Source organism: Anopheles coluzzii, chromosome 2 (genome assembly GCF_943734685.1).
Source record: "Anopheles coluzzii chromosome 2, AcolN3, whole genome shotgun sequence".
In the NCBI taxonomy this organism is placed as follows: Eukaryota; Metazoa; Arthropoda; class Insecta; order Diptera; family Culicidae; genus Anopheles; species Anopheles coluzzii.
This window is the reverse complement of record NC_064670.1, coordinates 35,022,177-35,041,344: the sequence shown is the minus strand read 5'-3', so window position 1 is coordinate 35,041,344 and position 19,168 is coordinate 35,022,177. Positions and strand designations below refer to the sequence as shown.

The following is a 19,168-nucleotide window of genomic DNA, read 5'->3' as shown; positions in this document are numbered from 1 at the left end:
CTCGCTGAAAGAATGTACTCATCAACTTTCGAATTTAATAATGATGGAAAAAATCAAACCGCTTATATAATACAAACAATTGTATTATATACAAATCATGATGAAAAGACCATTTCGTTCAAAATAGGTAGGATCCTGTATTGCATTTAAAGGTCAATTTTGTATAAACTGTCTATGCACTATTCACCCCACACTCACGTTTGACCAAACAGCACTATTTAAGAGTTTCAATCATTTTGATTTCACCCACCACATATGCGTATGATCAAAACTGATTACAATTTATCTGCTTATCTCGCTAAACCCCAACAACAAACTAAAACTAAACCCCGATTTTCACGCCCCACCGCTCACGCTCAACTCTTTAACCGGATTAAATCGGATTAACCGCAAAATCAAACTACACCCAAACCAGCCCACTTTGCTTGCACAATATTCAAAGCCAACACAGACGACATCTGACTGCTGCCCGCTGCCCTTTAACGGCAACGGCACCGAGTGTCGCCTGCCAGCGGTACAAATGTGAAACATCGCTCGATCGAACGAATTAAATCACACGCAACAAATTGCCTCCCGGGTTTGGCGGCGGGACCGCTTGTTGACTTTGCCACAAGCCTAGAGCCGTGTGCGAGGAGTGATTATTTATACGCTGTTTTATGGGGCGCGGAAAGACAGAGCATTATGCTGCACGGGTCGAACCGAGCGGTGAAGCAGGTGGGCCAAAACGTGAATGATTTATTTGCCCATGATCGTAAAACCGTATACTATTACGCACTTTGCTCCTTCCAGGGGCGCTGGAGGCACACAAAACAATGCGCGAGACAAAACAATACTCTCTCATACTCACACACACATACTCTCTCGCTCTCTCTCTCTCTCTCTCTCTAGCTTCCCGTTAACCACTCTACCCATCATTATCATCCCTTATCACATGCCAGCCCACCCTTTGCCCAAACGCCCCTTCCACCCAGGCTCACCTCAATAAAGAACTTCCCATTCACAGTTTAAGGGTTTCCGAGGCCATTTTGAGACCATTTGATGAAGTGAGGGTTGATGTTGATGGGCCCCCAGCTCTGTTTCGTACGGCCAGCACCGGCCAGAATGTTCAGCTGGTAAGCGGTTTTAATTAATTAGAAACTATTTGTTCTCGCCGTAATGGGGAGGAGCACGGGTTTCTTCCTGGTAGATGGCCTAATGGGGCGGAACCCAGCCGTAAGGCGGGCAGGGTAACGAACACCCTAAAAGCCGTTGGGCAGTTGGTGGCAGGCGGTATATAATCCTTCTGGTTGCTGTTTGATTGGATGTGAGATGGGTTGCAGGCTCGGCTACAACCTCGAACTACCACACCGGACCGGAGGTACGAGGTCGAATGGGCGAAAGTAAAATGTTAATTTGTACTTTTCGGCCGTTGCTTTGGTTTTGGAATGATTTTCAAGGCTTTTTTTTTGTTCTACCAACGAAAATGTGCACATTAAGGCTGTCAGAGTAGTTAATCTTTCTTACGGCGTCTAGGAGCTACCAGCAAAACATGTTAGGGACGCTGTTTGCATAAGTCTGTTCTACGTTTATTTGCTCTGCGGGATTGAAATGCCTTCGGTTGAAGCTGGACACATTTTCGTTGAAAAACGCCCGTCCAACGGGCTATTTACGGTGCAGCTTTAAGCTTCACCCTCCAACGGGTCAGGTCAACCGTTTAAATTGTGCTACTAACAAAAGGCTTAAACATGCAAGCTTTGATCCAAACAAGTCCAATACTACAACGGAATTATCTGCTCAGCCTCAGCCCCTGTCGGTCCGCACACAGACCTGTCACAGATTTTTATCTTCCAAAACTATTGATCGGCACATATTTGCGGTTCTTCTGCCGAACTGCTTATCTCCCAATGGTTATGTGCCTTTGTGGCGGTGCGGCTGGTCCACATAACAACCAAAACAAGCTCCCATTCGCTCCGCTGTAACCCAAACCAAGATGCCAAGTCATCGAAATGGATGACATTCAACCGCAGCTCGGAGGTTTTCAAAATCCGTCCTATTCGGTTTCGTGCCCGAAAACAAAAGCACACTCGGTGGACACATTCGGCAGCCGCCGCAATGGTGGACCCTTTTTTGTCTTATTTCCTTTTTTTTTATTTGTCTCATCGTGTGTGAGTGTGTGTGTGTGTGAATGCCTGTTTAAGGGATGGCAATTCCCTTTTTCTTGTACCGTGCGCATTCCCTCTGATTCGTGACCAACAGCACAGACGTGTTCGGTCGCTCGATTTCTGGCCCCCACGGTGGTCGTTGCTGAGTCACTATTACTTTTACGACTATTATTATTGTTATTATTATCATTATTCGATTGGGAAGCATAATAAAGAAAAGATGAAGATCATAATCCATTTTCGCCATTTAGATTCACGGGACACAACCGTGATGCTGCAAACCCGGGGACACGAGTGTGTGAACGAACACGAAAAAACCGTGTCCCGTCCCGGGCGATGTGATTGTTTGCCAAAAAAATAAAAATCAGTCCACCGCCGTTTATCTCCCAGGAATCGACCGACACCGAAAAGCACACACTCACACACACCTCCAAGCGATCGGCTAGGAGATGCGAGTTGGCATCGTGGAGTTGGGGGAGGGCCGAACAGAGACACATATCCGATTGGATATGGGAACCGGCCGTTCATAGTTATTTCGTTTCGGATTCATTTTCCGGCGAAAAGAAAATGGTCCACCGATTTAGTGAATTGTAAGAAGCACTGATCCACCCCGCCCCGGTCGGGAGTGGAAACCTTTTTGCCAGCCGGTTCGGACCTTCCTGGAAACATGGAACAAGGGCGAGTTTGTGGAAGGATGAGAAACATTCCCAGCGTTTGTGGATATTGGCTTGCGCTAACAAAACGAACCCGCCGGACGGCGGATGGTTTTGACAAACAAGTGCGCCGGCCGTGCGGAAGGAGGGAGAGCGCGCGTTAAAGGAATTCTCCACGGAGCTGGAATTGGAAAACAAGCGATCAAACAGAATCGTTGCGGTTGCGTAAAGCTGGTTGATTTGCTTTGCTTCGTCGGCCCTCTTTTGGCGCCGATTTAAAGTGTAACTATTTATTGATTTTCGATGATCAAAAAGCAAATGCTGCTGGCTACCGACACCATCGCTCCAGTGAAGTTATCGACTATCCGATGTTATGCGTGTAGGGATTTTTGTGTTACAGTGTGTAAATTATTAATCGAACTTCGGTTTTGTGTTTTTTACCCTTTTGCAGTGTCTACAGTGACGGTCGAGGCAGTTCTCGGGCGAACGGCGACCTTGCCGTGTGACATCGAACCGGAAGAGCTGAACGATCGGGTGTACATGGTGCTGTGGTTTCGGGAAAGCGCAGGCAAACCTTTGTACAGGTAAGATGTACTGTTTTATCTTTCTATCACTCATTGCACATCAAAACTAAGATAAATGATGGAACTGTTTAGCTACCTTACAAAAAAATAAATAAAATTAGAAATCTTCCTTTTTATCTTAATGACAGTTAGTTTCAACCTTTGAGTAATCCATTGTTCTGTAATGTTAAATGTCTGTCTGATGGATACTATTATTGATGTTTTGGTTTTATGCATATTAAACATATGCAACTGACTAAAGCATACACAAAATAACTAATTTGCAAGCATTAAAACTAAACTATGGAGTTTGTTTGTTCACTTGAATTGAACTATATAGTATAGCAGGATTGTAGCAAAACGAGTATTTTCAATTTCGGGAAAAAAATCCACGGGTAAATATAGTATTTTTCCGGGAAAATTGTAGTTTTTTAATGGTGCAATGGCTATTTTCATGAAGGAAATTTGAAGTGAGAGTGGACATGTCAACAAGCAAGGATGTACGTCGTTTAGAACATATATTTAATGTAGAACATATAAAACATCAGTGCTACTAAGTCTAACAGACAGCGCTTAAGCACTTGTAGGACCATTCGTGGATAACGTCAGTATGTTTGTATTAATCATCGGATGAACGTTCATTATTACATCGTGTCGAGAATCACTTTCATGTAGTCCGCCAAGACATCTTTGTTTTGCATTAGCAAACTATGTAACGTAACGTACGTATAATGTATTTAGAATTTATCTTCAGAGTCTGTAAATTTTACTAAATCTTCATCTAAACAAACATTAGGCGAATATATTTCATTGCTTAAACCGTATTTAACGACAAATGTACGTCAATTTTCCATCTCGCTCAGTGGATAGTCTGTTAAGCGTTATGTTGCGCATCGAGTCAAACTTGCTAAATGATCTTTCCACAGTTTTTAAATTCTTTTTTACGGCCATGCCTTATACAAACCAGTTCTAGTCCATTTTGTATCAGATCCTAGTTGCTTACCTTTTATTAAATCTAATTGGGAAAATCCCAAATGTACCATGTAAAACGCATTGATTAATCGCGTTAGAACTTATTCATAAATATCTTACAGTTCTCAATTTGAAGAAACAGTATTTGCTCTTGAAGATTGAAGATGTTGAAATTGTGTGAATAATCAGATCGTTCTTTGAAAACATTAAAAGATTCGTTTACAAACCAAAATCTAGTTGTATGACATCGTCAATAGGAAAATAATGGTGATTAACCATAGTCTCGTTAGAAATATAATATATATTCATCTGTTATTTAGATTAAAAGACTTTGAATATGCCTAAATTGCGCATACAAATTTGGAAATGTTTGTTTTATACAATATTTCCGGAACATTTTTAAAGATAAGTGACAGAAAATGTATTGAAAATTCCATTCTAAAAAAATGCACAATATTTACCTGGGTAAAAACAAAAAAGGTAAAAACCCAGTAAAACCCAAAAATAAATACCGGATAAAAAGGTATTTACCGCATGGTACAACATTATTCACAGGAGATTTACTCCGAAGCATAAAGTGCTCGATGATCCACTTATTACATGCACGAGCTCATTGTTTGAAGAACTCCGCAATATGAAGTGCACGATGATACCAAAAATACATACACTTTGGTGGCTGTAATGGAACAAATGCCAACAATCTAGTTCTACAGTCAATAAAAAATGATGGCTATAAAGTGATGATGATAACACATCGTACAATCAATCGGTTGTTACTTTAAGGATTGTCAATCGTTCCCAGGCTATACTTTAGCAAACATATGTTAACGCTATCATTTTGCTGCCTATAACTCTATAAAATGCACTTTTGCATATGAACTCGCAAATCAAATATTTTTATCATCTATACTCACTGGTGCAAGCAAAGGCTTGAACAAATATAATCCGCTAAGCAGTACACCCCGGTTGCACAAATTATACAGTCAGATGTGCTACGCTAGCCCCATTTGCCACGATTATCTCGAACGCAGTTTGATAATCATCTCAACAGCGACAACATCATAAGCCCTGCGCTTCTGAAAAACGCTCCGGTTCGTTGAATCACAGCTGTCTGAGTTTTGTATCGCACCCAGCGTCAACCAGTGTTCGGTTGCAGCCATACGAAAGCCCGCTGATTTACTCCTTCCATCTGCCTGTACATGCGGAATATCATTCGCAGCGCCATCGGTAATACAATACGGCACAAACGCAAAATCCCAGCTGATCCGAAGCTCAACAGTGCTGGGTTGCTTTGAAAATAATTACTAACACTCTATCCGGCTGCTCACGTTTCCAGTTGCTCACTTCGTGGGCCGTGGTGGTACTATTTTTGGAAAATCCTTTCGCACTAGAAACGGCGAACAGAAAACACGATTGGCAGTAGTACACACAAACACACACACAGATCAGTGGTTGAGTGCGTTGCAGAAAATCACACCTTCCATACTGCCAGCCGCGGTAATCCTAGCGTCAATCAATCACCACCGCACCGTGGCCATCGCAAGGGTGCTGCACGCACACACTTGGCCGAACTTCATATTCATGATCCCATCACGCGATGAGATTTAGTCCGATTGCGACTAGTTGAAGCCCACTCCAGTTCGTCGGCTACAAATGACATCAGCCCACACACCGATCCGTTGACGGGTTCGCTCGCATCCAAATGCGCTCCTGGCCTAATTTCGACTCACAAACCGCAATTCCGACACGGGGAGTCGGAGGGGCGAGATCCACGAAACGACCAAATTAATCCACGATTCGAGACAAATCCCACGATTCCCGGCAGTAGCCAGATGGTGCAGCACCAGACCACCATTTGGACGCTGTTGTTGTTGAAGGTTTTTGATTGGATGTTTCGTGTACGGTGGTGCATAATTTGTAAAGTGCAATTTTGCTCGACAGTAATTACACTACACCCAACACCGGTGTGCCGGAAATGAATTACTTTTTAACACAAATCCCCAAACCAATTCGCAACTCAACATCAGCATACTAATGAACGTTTCATATTTCCAATATTTGTACAAAAAGGTGACGCTTTTCTGGATGGAATAGACGTATACTTTGCAATACAATAATGATTGTACGCTACCGTAAAGCTAGCAGATTTATGATCCCGATGTGGAATTATTAGCTCATGCGCTCATATTTTTCGCTATCCCGCAAACGTTGGCCCTCAGCAAACAAATGACATTTTGTGCCGGTAAAAATTTATCCAAATCGATAAAACCCTTGCCCGTGTTCGGCATGCAGCAAGCACCTTTTGCCTTCTTCCAACCGATCTCGCAAGTTGGTCGTTTTATCTTACGCTTTACCCTCCCCCTCTCCCTCTTTCACCAACGCTGCGCAATGCCCAACCATCCCCTGGGACCCAGCGGGACCCGGCGTGCCCGAAATGTTAAGAATTTCCGGAAATTTATGTCTATTGACAAACTTGAGCGCACAGAACCGTACCCGCACCCGCACCATGCAACCAATATTGAAAGGGTTTGTATGAGTGTGTGTGTGTTTTTTTTTGCTCTAGATCCTTTTTTGCGTTTCTCTATTTGCTATCGTTCTCCGCTTTTCCCCTAGCGCGAAACCGTACCGACATGGTCACGTAACCGGTAACCGGGGAACCCGGCGAGGGATCTTGCGCTACCCGCCAACACCGAAACAAGACACTTTAACCTCTTCCATCTTCCGATCGGGGCAGTAAAAGCATTTCTGTTTTCAGCTGCCTCTCTTCCACCACCACCACCACCACCACCCTGCCGATGGTATCCGTTGGGTTCACGGATTTCCGATGCGCGGTGGAAAAGGAAATCGAAAATGTTCACGCCAACGACTGGTATCTTGCTGGCGGGCAACGAGTTACGTCTTCTCGTCCCGGGCGAATGGTTTGTTTCCATTAGAAGGGTACGGGCCGTTTCTATTCCGGCTGCAGTTTGAGATGATTTGATAAATATTATGACTCAAAAGCTTCTTGTGCTAGCGAAGAAGCGCTTTTGTTGATTGATTGTTTGATCCTGCCGAGCTAACGTGTTGGATGTAAATTCTTAAGTAGTCCGACAACAGTAAAACAATTCTAAACCCACTTTAGGAGTAAGACATAATTGCTATTCGTAGGAAGAGTGCTACACATTGGTAAATTCTTTCCGTAATACACAACCCTACCTAACGAGCTAGAGTGCATGATAAGCAATTATTCTACGATGACACTCCATAATCATTTCCATGTACCAGTATGCTTCGCACACCATTCAATGGTCACATGGTTCCCACTCCCCAAAAAAGCACTCCCCAAGATTTCCAACCCCTACATGCATGATTTATAGGGGGGCATTTTCTTACGTAACGGATCATTTATGGCGCTTTTTAAGAGCACAATCTACCCTCCAGCAGCCCCATGCCAGTGTCTTCTTTCCTGACCCTATCCGAGTGATGACATAACCTCCGGAAGGGGCACACTCCAAAGGATTATTGATATTATATTGTCAATTTGGAATATAAATAGGAACATTTATCCCTAATCCCATGTCTTCTGCCCCGATTGGGAAGATCAAATTGCACCAGCACACCCTGCTCGGACCGGTAAGGTGATACCACTCTCATACCACCTTCCAAGGCAGAAGCGATGCGAAACGAGATGCGAGTAGTAAACAACAATGTCGGTTGCTCAAGACCAGATAAAAGGGGGAACCCGTTTTGGGCCGAACAGAAGTAGGATAGCCTCTCGAAAGACAAGGGCAGAAAACTGGCGCGCCAAAAGCTTTCAGTTTTCCGCTTGGCCGATGTGAGATTTTCCCCTATTCCCTGCGGGTTTGGTGGACGACTTACATGTCCGTACCTGCACGTGCTAGAAATCTGTCCCGAGCAACTCCGACCAACCACAGCCTCCTTCTCTTCATCCTACTATCGCTGTGCAACTTTCAAGTGCGATAAATTTTGCTCACACGCACTCAGTCACTGATAAACAGCCGGCCTATCGAACGGGTCCGATCGTGGGTTTTTTCGGGATCGCCCTACGGCTAGGCAGTTTTTCTTGGGTTCTTCACCCGAACAACTCAGTCGGCAAAATGTTGGGTAAGATGCCAGAAGTAGCACTCTTAACGTCACACACGTTTTCTTTTGTGGTGTGATGATAAGGATTGTACGAAAATACAAAAACATGCCAACGTTAAGGTTTTCGAACCATCTTTATCCCCCCCCCCCCCCCCGAACCTCTTTGAAATTTGGCTGATTTTTACTCAATCATTGCATAAAGATCCAACCTTTTTTGCTTGTCCAGACCCTCTCGGTCTTCTTCTCTTTATGTTTCCCTCTCGCCCTCCTTCCATTCCTTTTGGACCATTATCGGATTTCCCGTTGTCCGCCCACATCCACCTGCTTTTAATTTCCTTAATTTGCGTTAACAATGATCCAAAATCAAGGCCCACCCTACCAACAACCCCAATCGAGAAGGCCGTAGTGTTTCAGCTGAGCTTGCTGGGTTGGCTTTTTCCCTAAAAGTTTCTTTCAATTTGTAGCCCTTTCTCTCCAATTTTGCTTTCCCGCGCTCTGCTCTTCGCTTACCGCTTTCATCTGGAATCGGCTTTCGCTTTTCATCATTCCGAGCGGATGGCACCACCTTAAAGACGCTTCCTATTCCCTCCTTCAACATCAAACCATTTCAAACCATCGTACAAGCGCAGCCATGGTGTACCGTTCCCAATACATGACAGCCGCTCCATCTAGAGAGAGAGAGAAAGAGAGAGAGCGAGAGAGAGAGAGAGAGAGAGAGAGAGACGAGCAAAAGGAGCAACAACAAAAAAATCTTATAAAAGGTGCTTCTTCATAGACAGTGGAAGCCCACCTTCCAGGAGGTTTGTATGGTTCTTCACTTTACCGCTCCTTTCGTACGCTTTTGCTCGCCCATCTGTGGCACTGGCTGGTGGCTCAAATTCGGCGTGCCCGAATAACGCCGACGAGCGGAGCGAAGCCCCAACCCACCCTTCCGTTTCGCTTCCTGCAAACGGCCGGGCAAAACGTTTGATGGCAAATGGAATGAGCGGAAATTGGATGGGTTTTGTTGAAAACGTTTTGCGCTGGCTGATTTTGTTTCCCCCACTGTTCCTCGGTGTTTGGTGGTGTCTTTTTTTGTTTTGTTCCACTTTCCTTTGCCAACGAATAAAGTGTTCCTTCTTTTCGCTTTTCGCAAAGGAATGGTCACGCTGGGAAGAAACCGTTCGGCTTGGTTTTCACATTTTTTTTGTACAAAAATACCCCCTTCCGAACAAAACGCACTACAAAAGTGGGCAGTTAATAATGAACCTCGAAAGCCTTGGTTGTTCAGTCCTTATTAAGGAGTGGCGAGTCGGTTTCGGGATGCGAATGAACTGTTTTCTCGGGTTTTTTATGTTGTTCTCGCTGCGAACGCACAAACGTTCGTCCACGCAATCCTCTAGGTGTCTGTAAAAGGATGCCGCATTTGATAGCCATGGAAAACGGTACCGAAACCATCATCACCACCACCCCTACCCGCCGACGGAAGTGTAGGGATGAAGGGAAGAAAGAGGCAGGAAAATGACGGGTAGAAAAATCCGATCCAATAGATTGACGCAATCAGCGAATGGGCTGCTTTAAGCGTACTGATTGAAGGACACTTGTAAGCCATTTACCTTTTTTTGCCGCGCATAGGATGGCTTAAGACGATGAGCACAGCGAAGAGAGAGTAAGAGAGGGAACATCCCCGCAAGACGAGGCAAATGAGAACTGTCGCCTAAACGGTTCCCGTTACGCTTCGAGCACTTTGGGTAAATGATGATCCTTTGAAATCGAGGTAATTTGTAATGGAACGGAACGGGTAATATTGTGGCTGATTACTGAATTTGCTTACGACTGTTGGGAAGCCGAGCGTGAGCTGTTACTAAAGTTTCGTCAGTATTTTTATTCACGCGGTGAGAAAAGCACGCAGGGAACATCAAGCGGAGCAACCAACTATTCAGTATTCAGCCGTTTTGTATTAGAATTTCAATAAAAATTGCTTAAAAATCATTTCATTGAGGGATTCCTTGGAACATGTCATGCGTTTAATTCTTTCCCAAAAATAATAGTAATAATAATGTGGACACCTAAATTTCCAAACCCTCCAAACATACAACCGAAACACGCACGATGACACCGAGAGTAGGTGAAAGATTTACGCACAATTGGCAAAGGTCTGCCGCGTATCGAAATGTCGAAAGGCTCGTCCCATCTGCGGAGATTTTCCCTCCCAGCGGTACCTATGTGAAGTGGGATTATAGCCACCTGCTTCACCGCAACCTACCGAAGCCAGCCGTGGTCAGCCAGCGTGTTACCGGTCGGCATAGGAAATGTCATTTTCCAAATGCGCACAGCCCACCAAAAACGAAAAATCTGCTCTGATTGCAGAAACCGGCTGCACGGCAACAAAAAGACAAATGAGGGCCAAAAGGTGTCGTGAAATTTATTTTAATATCCTTGTCATCCTTGTGGCTCCACTTCCGGCGGGAAATTGGCTGCCTGCTTTCTGATCCCCCTTGCTTTTCCTTCTCAACTCGGGACGGTACAATCTAGCTCAAACGCCCAACACACCCATGCACCCAAAGATGGACCGTTCGTATGGACGTGTACCGAAGGTTAGCTTTTGGGTCAGCGCAAAAATCCACCCTACAAAATCCGAATCCATCTTGCGTCCGTGCGAAATCTAGGCATAATGTAGCAACGAAGGCGAAAAGTGTGGACGGGCGTTCGACCAGGAGTGAGCGATGAGGGGATCGGGGATGTTTTGGGGGTCCCCGGGTGATGTACCCTTCGGACCGTTGTTTCGACCGACACAATCTCCGGTAATCCGCTGCAAAGCATAAACAATCTGGCGACAAATGGTGAAAGGTGTTTATCTTCACCTACCACGCGTTATACAGCACTCGGGATGAGGTGAAGGATGGGATGTGAGGGGTAGTAGAAGATCCTCTCTTGGTACGGTGATACAGAAACAGGGAGAGGGGTAGACAGCCTGACATTAATGCGGTTTCGCTTCATCGCTTCAATGTCATCGTGTTCGCGTTTCCCTGTTGCCCCAATCCCAATTCAGGGACGATGGTTGCGATGGTTTAGAGAAACAAAGCTGTTTGTTTGTGTCTTTGGCGGTCGTTGTTGACACTCACGTCTCGCGTTTGGATTTGAGCCGTTTCCTCCTGCACCTTTCCGCACACAAACACAAACAAAGAAGGTTGCATTGGCAAAGGGGAGCGGTGCACGGGACCGCACCTCAGAAGCTAATTATAACGCACAACCACGAGGCTTTCGCGCGAACCGTACCATTTCCGGTTGGTGTAAGGGGTAGGGGGGGAGGTAATTGAAGATGGAGAATGAGCCTGAGAAGGTAAAAGCGAGACCCCCCCCTCCCCCCCCTGTTACCACGAAACCGATGATAATTAAAACTTTTTCAACATTATCGCTCCGCTGGGAACCAAGTCTTCGTGGGAAATCGGGCATCGCAGTTGAGCGCGGTTCGGCCTTGTCATATTCGAACCTGGCTGCGTACGCACATCGTCTATTGTTTGTCCTTGGCAAAGCGGTGGCTGAAAAACAAGAAACACGCGTACCTAGCAAGCGTAAACCCGAGCTACAGTTTAGCTCTCTTGAGCCCAACGCCTACAGATTCCAGTGAGTGCCTGGTATACCACTCAAACTCACACATACAAACGCACGCCTCTGGAGACCCATGGTCTAGGAAAGGGGAGGACACAGGTGGAAGTTTATGAAAATTTTAATTAACCAAACTTTTTTTCTCTCTCATTCTATCTCCATCTCTCTCTCTCTCTCTCTCTCTCTTTTTGTGCAACCATTTCCTGATGCTGGCCAAACACAGCTACGACGTTCGGGGGAGACAATTCTCCAAGGCCCTCTACTGGTCGGAAACGAGCGCCTTCGGACCGAGGGCGTACTTCGTGACGATCTCGAAACCGGCCGCCCTCAGCGTGGACAACATCCAGCTTGATGACGAAGGGGTAAGTGTATACAGTTTTTTTTCTATTTTGTATTGCTTTCTTCCTTTGCTTTCCTCCATTTTCGGTACGGAGTGTTCCGTTGCACAAATCCCCAAAGCTCGTACCAAGTTCCTAATCCTCGGTGGAGAGATTTCAGGCGCTGCGTTGCTCTGTAGCTAAACTTTCAACTTTGTGTGTTTGCTTCCGTTTACTAATAGTGTTTTCTTCCTCTTCTTCTTCTTCTCTTGCTCTGTTAACCTTTTTTACGTGGTGCCGTTTCGCAGGTGTACCGGTGCCGGGTGGATTTCCAGAACTCGCCCACAAGAAATCATCGCATCAACCTAACCGTAACCGGTAAGTTTTCGACCCACCACCCAGCTAATCCGTTCCCCAGAAAAAAGGACCGCAACACCACGAAAAAAAGCATCTAACTTTGTGCAGGTGTATGTGTGTACACACCGTTGCCAATTAATTTCATACGATGTTAAAAAGCTATAAAAATGCAAATTCAGCATCAAGCGCCTGGGAGATGCAGTACTTGATATTCTTTGTAGCTCGGCAAACAGCCATGAACTATTTATGATTACAAATGCGACGCCTCCGCTTCGTGTTAGTCTTACCATGTACGTTGTAAAGCCAACACAAAAAAGCAATCAGCAACCTCAAACGAAACAGAGTAAATTGCACCGCTTCGCTATGCTGCGGAGACTAACACGACTTTGTTTGTTTTCTATGTTTTTGTTTTTTGGTGGACAAACTTTTCCAATTGAGAAAATTGCCCATGCTCGAGAAAACAGTTCGTACATTATGCTTACTCCAGACAGACACTGCCAACCATTACACCAAATGCGTCCCCGTGAGAAGTGCGCTTTTGTCAAAATGGTTCTATTGGCCGAACAGGTACTTGTGTGAGTGAGTGTGTCTGTAAAATCATAAGCTTAAGAGAGCAAATGATGTGGTGGGGTGTAAATTTTTCGTGGGGAAGTATTTTTAACACAATGTTTTTCGTATTCAAAAAGGAGGAGCGAAAACAAAAGGGAAGTAAACACCCCTCACTTGCTTACCCGAAGTGATGGTCGAAAATGTTTGGGATTGCTATTTTTGTACACAGCCCTTTTGGTTTTGTTTTGGGTCCTTCTTCAACGGTGCATGTACCTCGTCCAACCAATCAACATCATAATGTTAGCCCGTTTGCATAATTTACAGACGCTCTTTGCATAAGCAAAATAAAGCCCCATTTTTTCACGTTGCATTACCGGGCGATTGTGTGTGGCCGTGGAAGCCTCTTTCTTTTAATCAAACAGCGAAACATTATCCCAATCCCTCCGTTCAAGTGGCATTGTGCACAAAAAAGGGGGCACTTTTTTCATCCCCTCTCCCCGGTCATGTGCCTATTTGCACATCCATTCGAACGATTAAACGAAAGCGTAAAACACAGCCCATCCGGCGTGTAACAAGCGCTCCAACCAGCGCCCGCCGGGTTGGGGATAGCATTCCCGGTTTGCCCACTTTGCTGCAAGTGCCCCGTAATGGAATTCAAACAATTTCCTGCACGACACTTTAAACGTTCTGCTCCCGCTCCCCCGGTCGCGAAAACAAACTCCGACCGCGCGTGCTCTTGTCAAACGCGCAAATCGAGCCAAGTTTAATTCACTTCTGCCCAGACAATAATGCAGTGCAAACAGGAAATGAATGTTTACATTCGATCTGATAAACGAAACGTTCCGGCCGGGCAGGAAGTGGGAATGGTTCGGAGCGAAAGCAGCCCCCGGAACGCGCCACGAAAAGGTCAGTTTGTTTTGGTGGATGAACTTTTTACAAAAAGTCGCTGCAAGAGGAAGAGTTACTTATATTTATTGGAGCTCCCGGTCTTTTCGCCTGACTGTACACAGCAAACATCCAATTACAGTACAAAGGCTGGGCGGTTCTGATGGTGCGTTTATATCGCACATTGGTACAGGTGGTTCTTCTGTTGGCAATCTTAGCTTCTGAGGTTTATTTGTGAACATCCTTTTCTGTTACTTTCCCAAATCAAACGCATGCCCAACATTGATTTTAAGAGGTAAAAGAAGAAGAAAATTTACTCTCTTTCATTTATTCTTGATCGAAGTTTAAAGTCTTTTTGCTATTGAAAACAATTATTTTGTTGTCAAATGCTTCAAGAAGATATTCAAAGTATGTTTTTAATTAAGAATTATTTTATTTTAGAATGAACTACATGCATTCTATAGTAGAATTATTATGAAGTTGAATTCCTGGTCGTATAATATGCTCCTGGTTATAGACTAAAAATTATTCGAATAAACAATCAATATCTTCTGCCATCTGACAGGCCAGCCTTCTCTTAAAAATAAAAAGTATCAGCTAAATCATACTCTCTGAACTACTGAATTACAAGTCTCAATTTGACTTTCGCGCACTGCTACGCGATGCGACCATAACCTGCGCATTGGAAGAGGACGCACCCAATGTAACATAGCTTATATTTATTCCTGATTATCGTTACGATTGCTATTCATGTATTGAAACTAAACCTCATCCCATTGGCGCTACCTATTTTACGCTTGAAATGTATGGCCTAAACTTTTTAAGTTCACGCCTTGTGTGACCTAGGCATTACAAAATTCGATTTTGTTCTCAAATCCCTATGACTCATAAGTACTTAAGGTAGGCTCGATCGATTAAAAGTCCAACTGATTGCCAATTTAACTAAGATCTAAGATTCATGTATTGAAACTAAACGACATATGGCCTAAACTTTTTAATTTCACGCCTCGTGTGACCTGGACATTACAAAATTCGGTTTTGTGCTCAAATCCCTATGACTCAAAAGTACTTAAGATAGGCTCGATCGATTAAAAGTCCAACTGATTGCCAATTTTGCTAAGATCTCTAGCCCAGCCGCATTTTCAAACGCAATCAATTTTCATCCAACTCCCGACCAACATCCGGCTAATAAAGCCAAACGAAAACGAAAAACCTTCGAAACCGCCTCCAGATGATTGATTGGCCGAAATGCGTCACGCAACCACACGACACCGGTGTGCGTTGTGTGTCCTTTGCGGTACGGCGTCTCTGCTCCCATGCCCAACCCAGCAGTAAGACATCCACTAATTTCGTGTGTCTATCTCTTTCAGTGCCACCGCATCAGATACTCGTGTACGACGCGTCCGGGCTGGACGTGACCGGTGCGATCGGGCCACTGCAGGAGGACGACAACCTGGTGCTTACCTGTGAGGTCCGCGGAGGTAAGTGAACGGTCAACGCAACGAACCGCTAGCTCCAGAGACAAGCTCGGTGATGAGCCTGCTACACGCAGCCATTCGAGGCTTCAGCTCGTAATTGATTGATTTCCGATGAAAAGTTTGTACCGGTCCCGCCAAATGCCAGACGTGCAACGACGCCATCGGCACTGTACGCCCAGGAAGAGGGGAAACCCTGAACCAACCACTGAAAGCACTATACTTTCAATTTTAATCACCAATACAGCACGTGCTTTGTGCGTGCGTTTGTACATGTCCATTTCGGTGCCTCCATTATTCATCGGTCGAATCCGTTGGTCAATATAACTCACCGAACGGTTCAATGTTTCGATCGGCAGACTATTCTTCGCACTACCTGGCACAGTCGTACATGGCTGACTAGCTTTCCTACATGCAAAGCCATTAAAGTGAGGCAATCGCAGCCACCTTCGGTGCGGTTGGTATGGCTCCAGCGACTTCACATGCGTTCGCCGCAAAAATTTTGCCATCTGCCGTGAGCCGTTCGGATACTCCATGCCACAATAACAGTACCATCCCGCTCCGATTTTGTATGCCAATTCTTGCAATTTCGCATGCCTATGATTCGACGAAAATGGCTAAATGAATATTCGATGCGCTCAACGTTGATGATCCCGCTTGCCATGAACCTTGGTCAGAGCTTGCGAATTTGTTAGACTTCACCATCCCTTACCGAAACCAATATCAAGGCCTGTTCGCTGCCTCTGGATCAACACTGCAGATCACGTGGGCTAACTTTACGGCACAAGTAGATGGCTAACTTTATTGCGCTTCACCAGTGTGCAGGCGAGCTGCATTAAATTTCTACCCGCAGAAGCCCCCTTATCGAACGCACATAGTCGTCTGATCATAAATTGAGGTTAGGACAGATTTCTTTCTGGAACAATGTTCGCTCGTTTCATAACCGCTTGCCAACAAATGTACCCTCCCATCGCGCTCGTTTGCCTGCCCTATCTTTGCCAAAAACCGCTCGAAGGGCTTTAACGAGTAACTTTGCACCGAAAACTACTGTGCAATTAATTGAGAAAAGGGGTCAGTTTGCGATGAAATTGAGTTCGCAATGATTTACTGCCCAGCGTTGTTGGCCCTTGTCGGCGACTTTAGCGCTTTACGTTCGGGTGTATGTGGATATATTTACTGTGTACGTGTGAGTGTGTATAGGAAAGCTCTAAAATACATATCTCACACCATTTGAGCACTGGAGGTGAAAAGGTGAACATTATTGGAAAGTTTGTTCGATGGAGAAAGTTAGTTGATATGTCTATTGCGGAAGCAGATTCGAACGAAAGTTACTAGGAAGTGGAATATCTAGAGTGAAACATAATTTGTAACATTGTAATAATTACAAACCTTTTGAAATTATTTGGAATAAAAATAGTAACAAACATGCTTGCCACACTTTTCAGAAACACTTTTGAAACAGGTTAGAAACTATGCTAGAAGCAAAATGAATGTAAATCAAAAGATTTAACCGAATATAAATAGTACTCTGCTTGTTGTATATCTGTGAAAAAGAAAAGAGAGCGAAAATGTGCTGACTTTGTGATGCAAAGTCAATAATTAAAAATAATCAATATGTTTCCGATGCGTCACTGGTTAATTGCACTGACGCCATCCAATATTTTCTAACCCATCAATCATCCACCTTTCCCCTTTGCTGTACTCAAGCTAACATTCTGTAATTAATTTGTGAAGTTCATTTCATGACAGTGGCGCTGTGGCTGGACATCACCTCTTTACCTCTCAGTTGTAACTAGGCATCTCAACTGGTGAGATTAAAGCATAACATGTTGACTATTGTTGTAGCTACATCCATCTGCCTGATGGCAACTGTTAGTGCAAACGTTCCAAATTCTCTGTCCCCGGAGCTACTGCAGCAAATGGGGCAATTTCGTTCCGAGTGTCTGCGCGAAACCGGAACCACCGACGAGCAAATTGAACAATTCAATAGTCCACAATCGGTGCAGGCATCGCACGAACTGCAATGCTACATGTACTGTATGTTCCGCCTGCACAACGTTACCCGTCCGAACGGCGAGCTCGATCTGATCGATGTTTACCACGCCATACCGAAGCAGTTCAACTCGATCGCGCTGAAAGTGCTCGCCAAATGCAACAAATCGACCGGGCCGATTGCAGATGCGTGCGAACGTGCCTATTCACATCATCGATGCTGGAAGGAAACGGAACCGGAAGTTAGTGATCGTAATTATTACAAGGGCAAAGGGCAGCTTCGACTACCAGTTGCGGTTTGTTTAATGTTTTGAATTTTTCCTCCTCTGTTCTGTAGCACTATCACCTATTTTGATGCCGATTCTCGCCAAACAACTAACTACACATACACATACACATGGTTGCAACTGCTTCGGAAGCAAGAGTTATCGAAAACTTTTAAGGAGTGCACTGTTCTATACCCTTACCGGGTGCAATTTTCTGTGCATCTCAAATTTGGTCGTACCGTGCGGAAGTTTGCCGTGTCGGAAATAAGCTATACCGGGGCAGGACAGGTCGGTGTAATGTCCAAGCGAGGGCCGCTTCAAACTCTTAATTGACAAAGTATCGTGATAAAATGTAGACCAAATTAGTGCTCGCACTGGAGTGGCCTTGGTTTCACTCAACTAAGCAGGGTTGAATGCAGAGCAAAGGATTGAACTTTCTGTAGTTGAACTTTCTGGTTCGTATTTGGCAAAGTTTATGTATAGTTATCTGTGTTTCATGATGTTGCCTTGCGGTTTTAATGCAGTTTGTCTGCTACCATCGTTTTTTCAGCTTGTCATTACTGTGTCCATTCCAGCTGAAATCGAAATACCAGTTACCTTTATAAGTAATGTTATTAAAATCTGAACTATAACAAAATAAACAACATAAACAATTTGCTAAATAACATTAATTTTAAGCAGTCTTTTTTATGTGTCAATTCATCAACAAATATAATCCAACTGTAAAACCATTTTGAAACAAACGTTAAAAAGATTTTATAAAAAGATAAAGTGTCTCACTTTATACTGCATTAAGAGATATTTTCCAATATCGATTTCAACTCAAATTGTCATGTTAAATCTGTTCTTAAATCATTAACCCATGTCTTAAGTTCAACCTATTTTGCCATCATTCTTATGAATGATACTACACTTTTCCACCTTGCGTTCTCTCACAAAAGCAATATACTGCAACAGCATAAACACCACACTGGACAAGCAGTACCATTGAAGACAGGAAAATGCTTCGGTGCTTCACATTGACTCTTGCTTAGCGTGAGAATTGTACAGCACGTGAACGTTAAAAAAGAATCATAAAGTACACTTCAAATTGGTTCATTTTTTGTTTTGTTGCTTCAAGTTATCGTTTCAAACATATCGCCTCGAATGCTTGAAACGATTAAAGCTTCAAGCTTCTTCAATTAAACAGACAGCGTTCCATATTCAGCTGCACCACGCCATAAACCCACACCGTCGCACCACACGGGGAACCAGACACGTTGCAGTACATCAACCGTGTACCTTAGAAGAAATTTCCGCAAAAGAAAAAGTTTGTTGACTGGAAAAT

At 44.3% G+C, this 19,168-nt stretch overlaps 2 protein-coding genes and 1 long non-coding RNA gene across 6 annotated transcripts in view; 2 read left to right on the top strand and 1 right to left on the bottom strand.

Annotated features, from left to right (window-relative positions):
* LOC125906410 (uncharacterized) overlaps positions 1-17,086 on the bottom strand; it is a 56,805-nt gene extending 39,719 nt beyond the window's left edge. For both annotated transcript variants that reach the window (XR_007451788.1, XR_007451789.1), the window contains exons 1-2: positions 16,973-17,086; positions 8,923-9,080 (exon numbers count right to left, since the gene is read on the bottom strand). This is a non-coding gene — a long non-coding RNA (uncharacterized LOC125906410). The remainder of the gene's footprint in view (positions 1-8,922; positions 9,081-16,972) is intronic.
* Positions 1-19,168, top strand: part of LOC120948094 (uncharacterized) — a 139,657-nt gene that overhangs the window by 58,819 nt on the left and 61,670 nt on the right. For both annotated transcript variants that reach the window (XM_040364081.2, XM_040364082.2), the window contains exons 3-6: positions 3,246-3,378; positions 12,224-12,362; positions 12,626-12,695; positions 15,479-15,589. In XM_040364081.2, the coding sequence (XP_040220015.2) occupies positions 3,246-3,378; positions 12,224-12,362; positions 12,626-12,695; positions 15,479-15,589 (453 nt within the window). The remainder of the gene's footprint in view (positions 1-3,245; positions 3,379-12,223; positions 12,363-12,625; positions 12,696-15,478; positions 15,590-19,168) is intronic.
* Positions 17,352-18,506, top strand: LOC120948096 (pheromone-binding protein-related protein 6-like). 2 transcript variants are annotated; one of them, XM_040364083.2, is made up of 2 exons: positions 17,352-17,827; positions 17,913-18,506. In XM_040364083.2, the coding sequence occupies exons 1-2, from the start codon at positions 17,410-17,412 to the stop codon at positions 18,107-18,109; spliced, it is 615 nt and encodes a 204-aa protein (XP_040220017.2). In that variant the 5' UTR covers positions 17,352-17,409; the 3' UTR covers positions 18,110-18,506. The 2 variants fall into 2 exon arrangements, with proteins under 2 accessions (XP_040220017.2, XP_040220018.2); XM_040364084.2 differs by having other exon boundaries at positions 17,355-17,817; positions 17,913-18,041.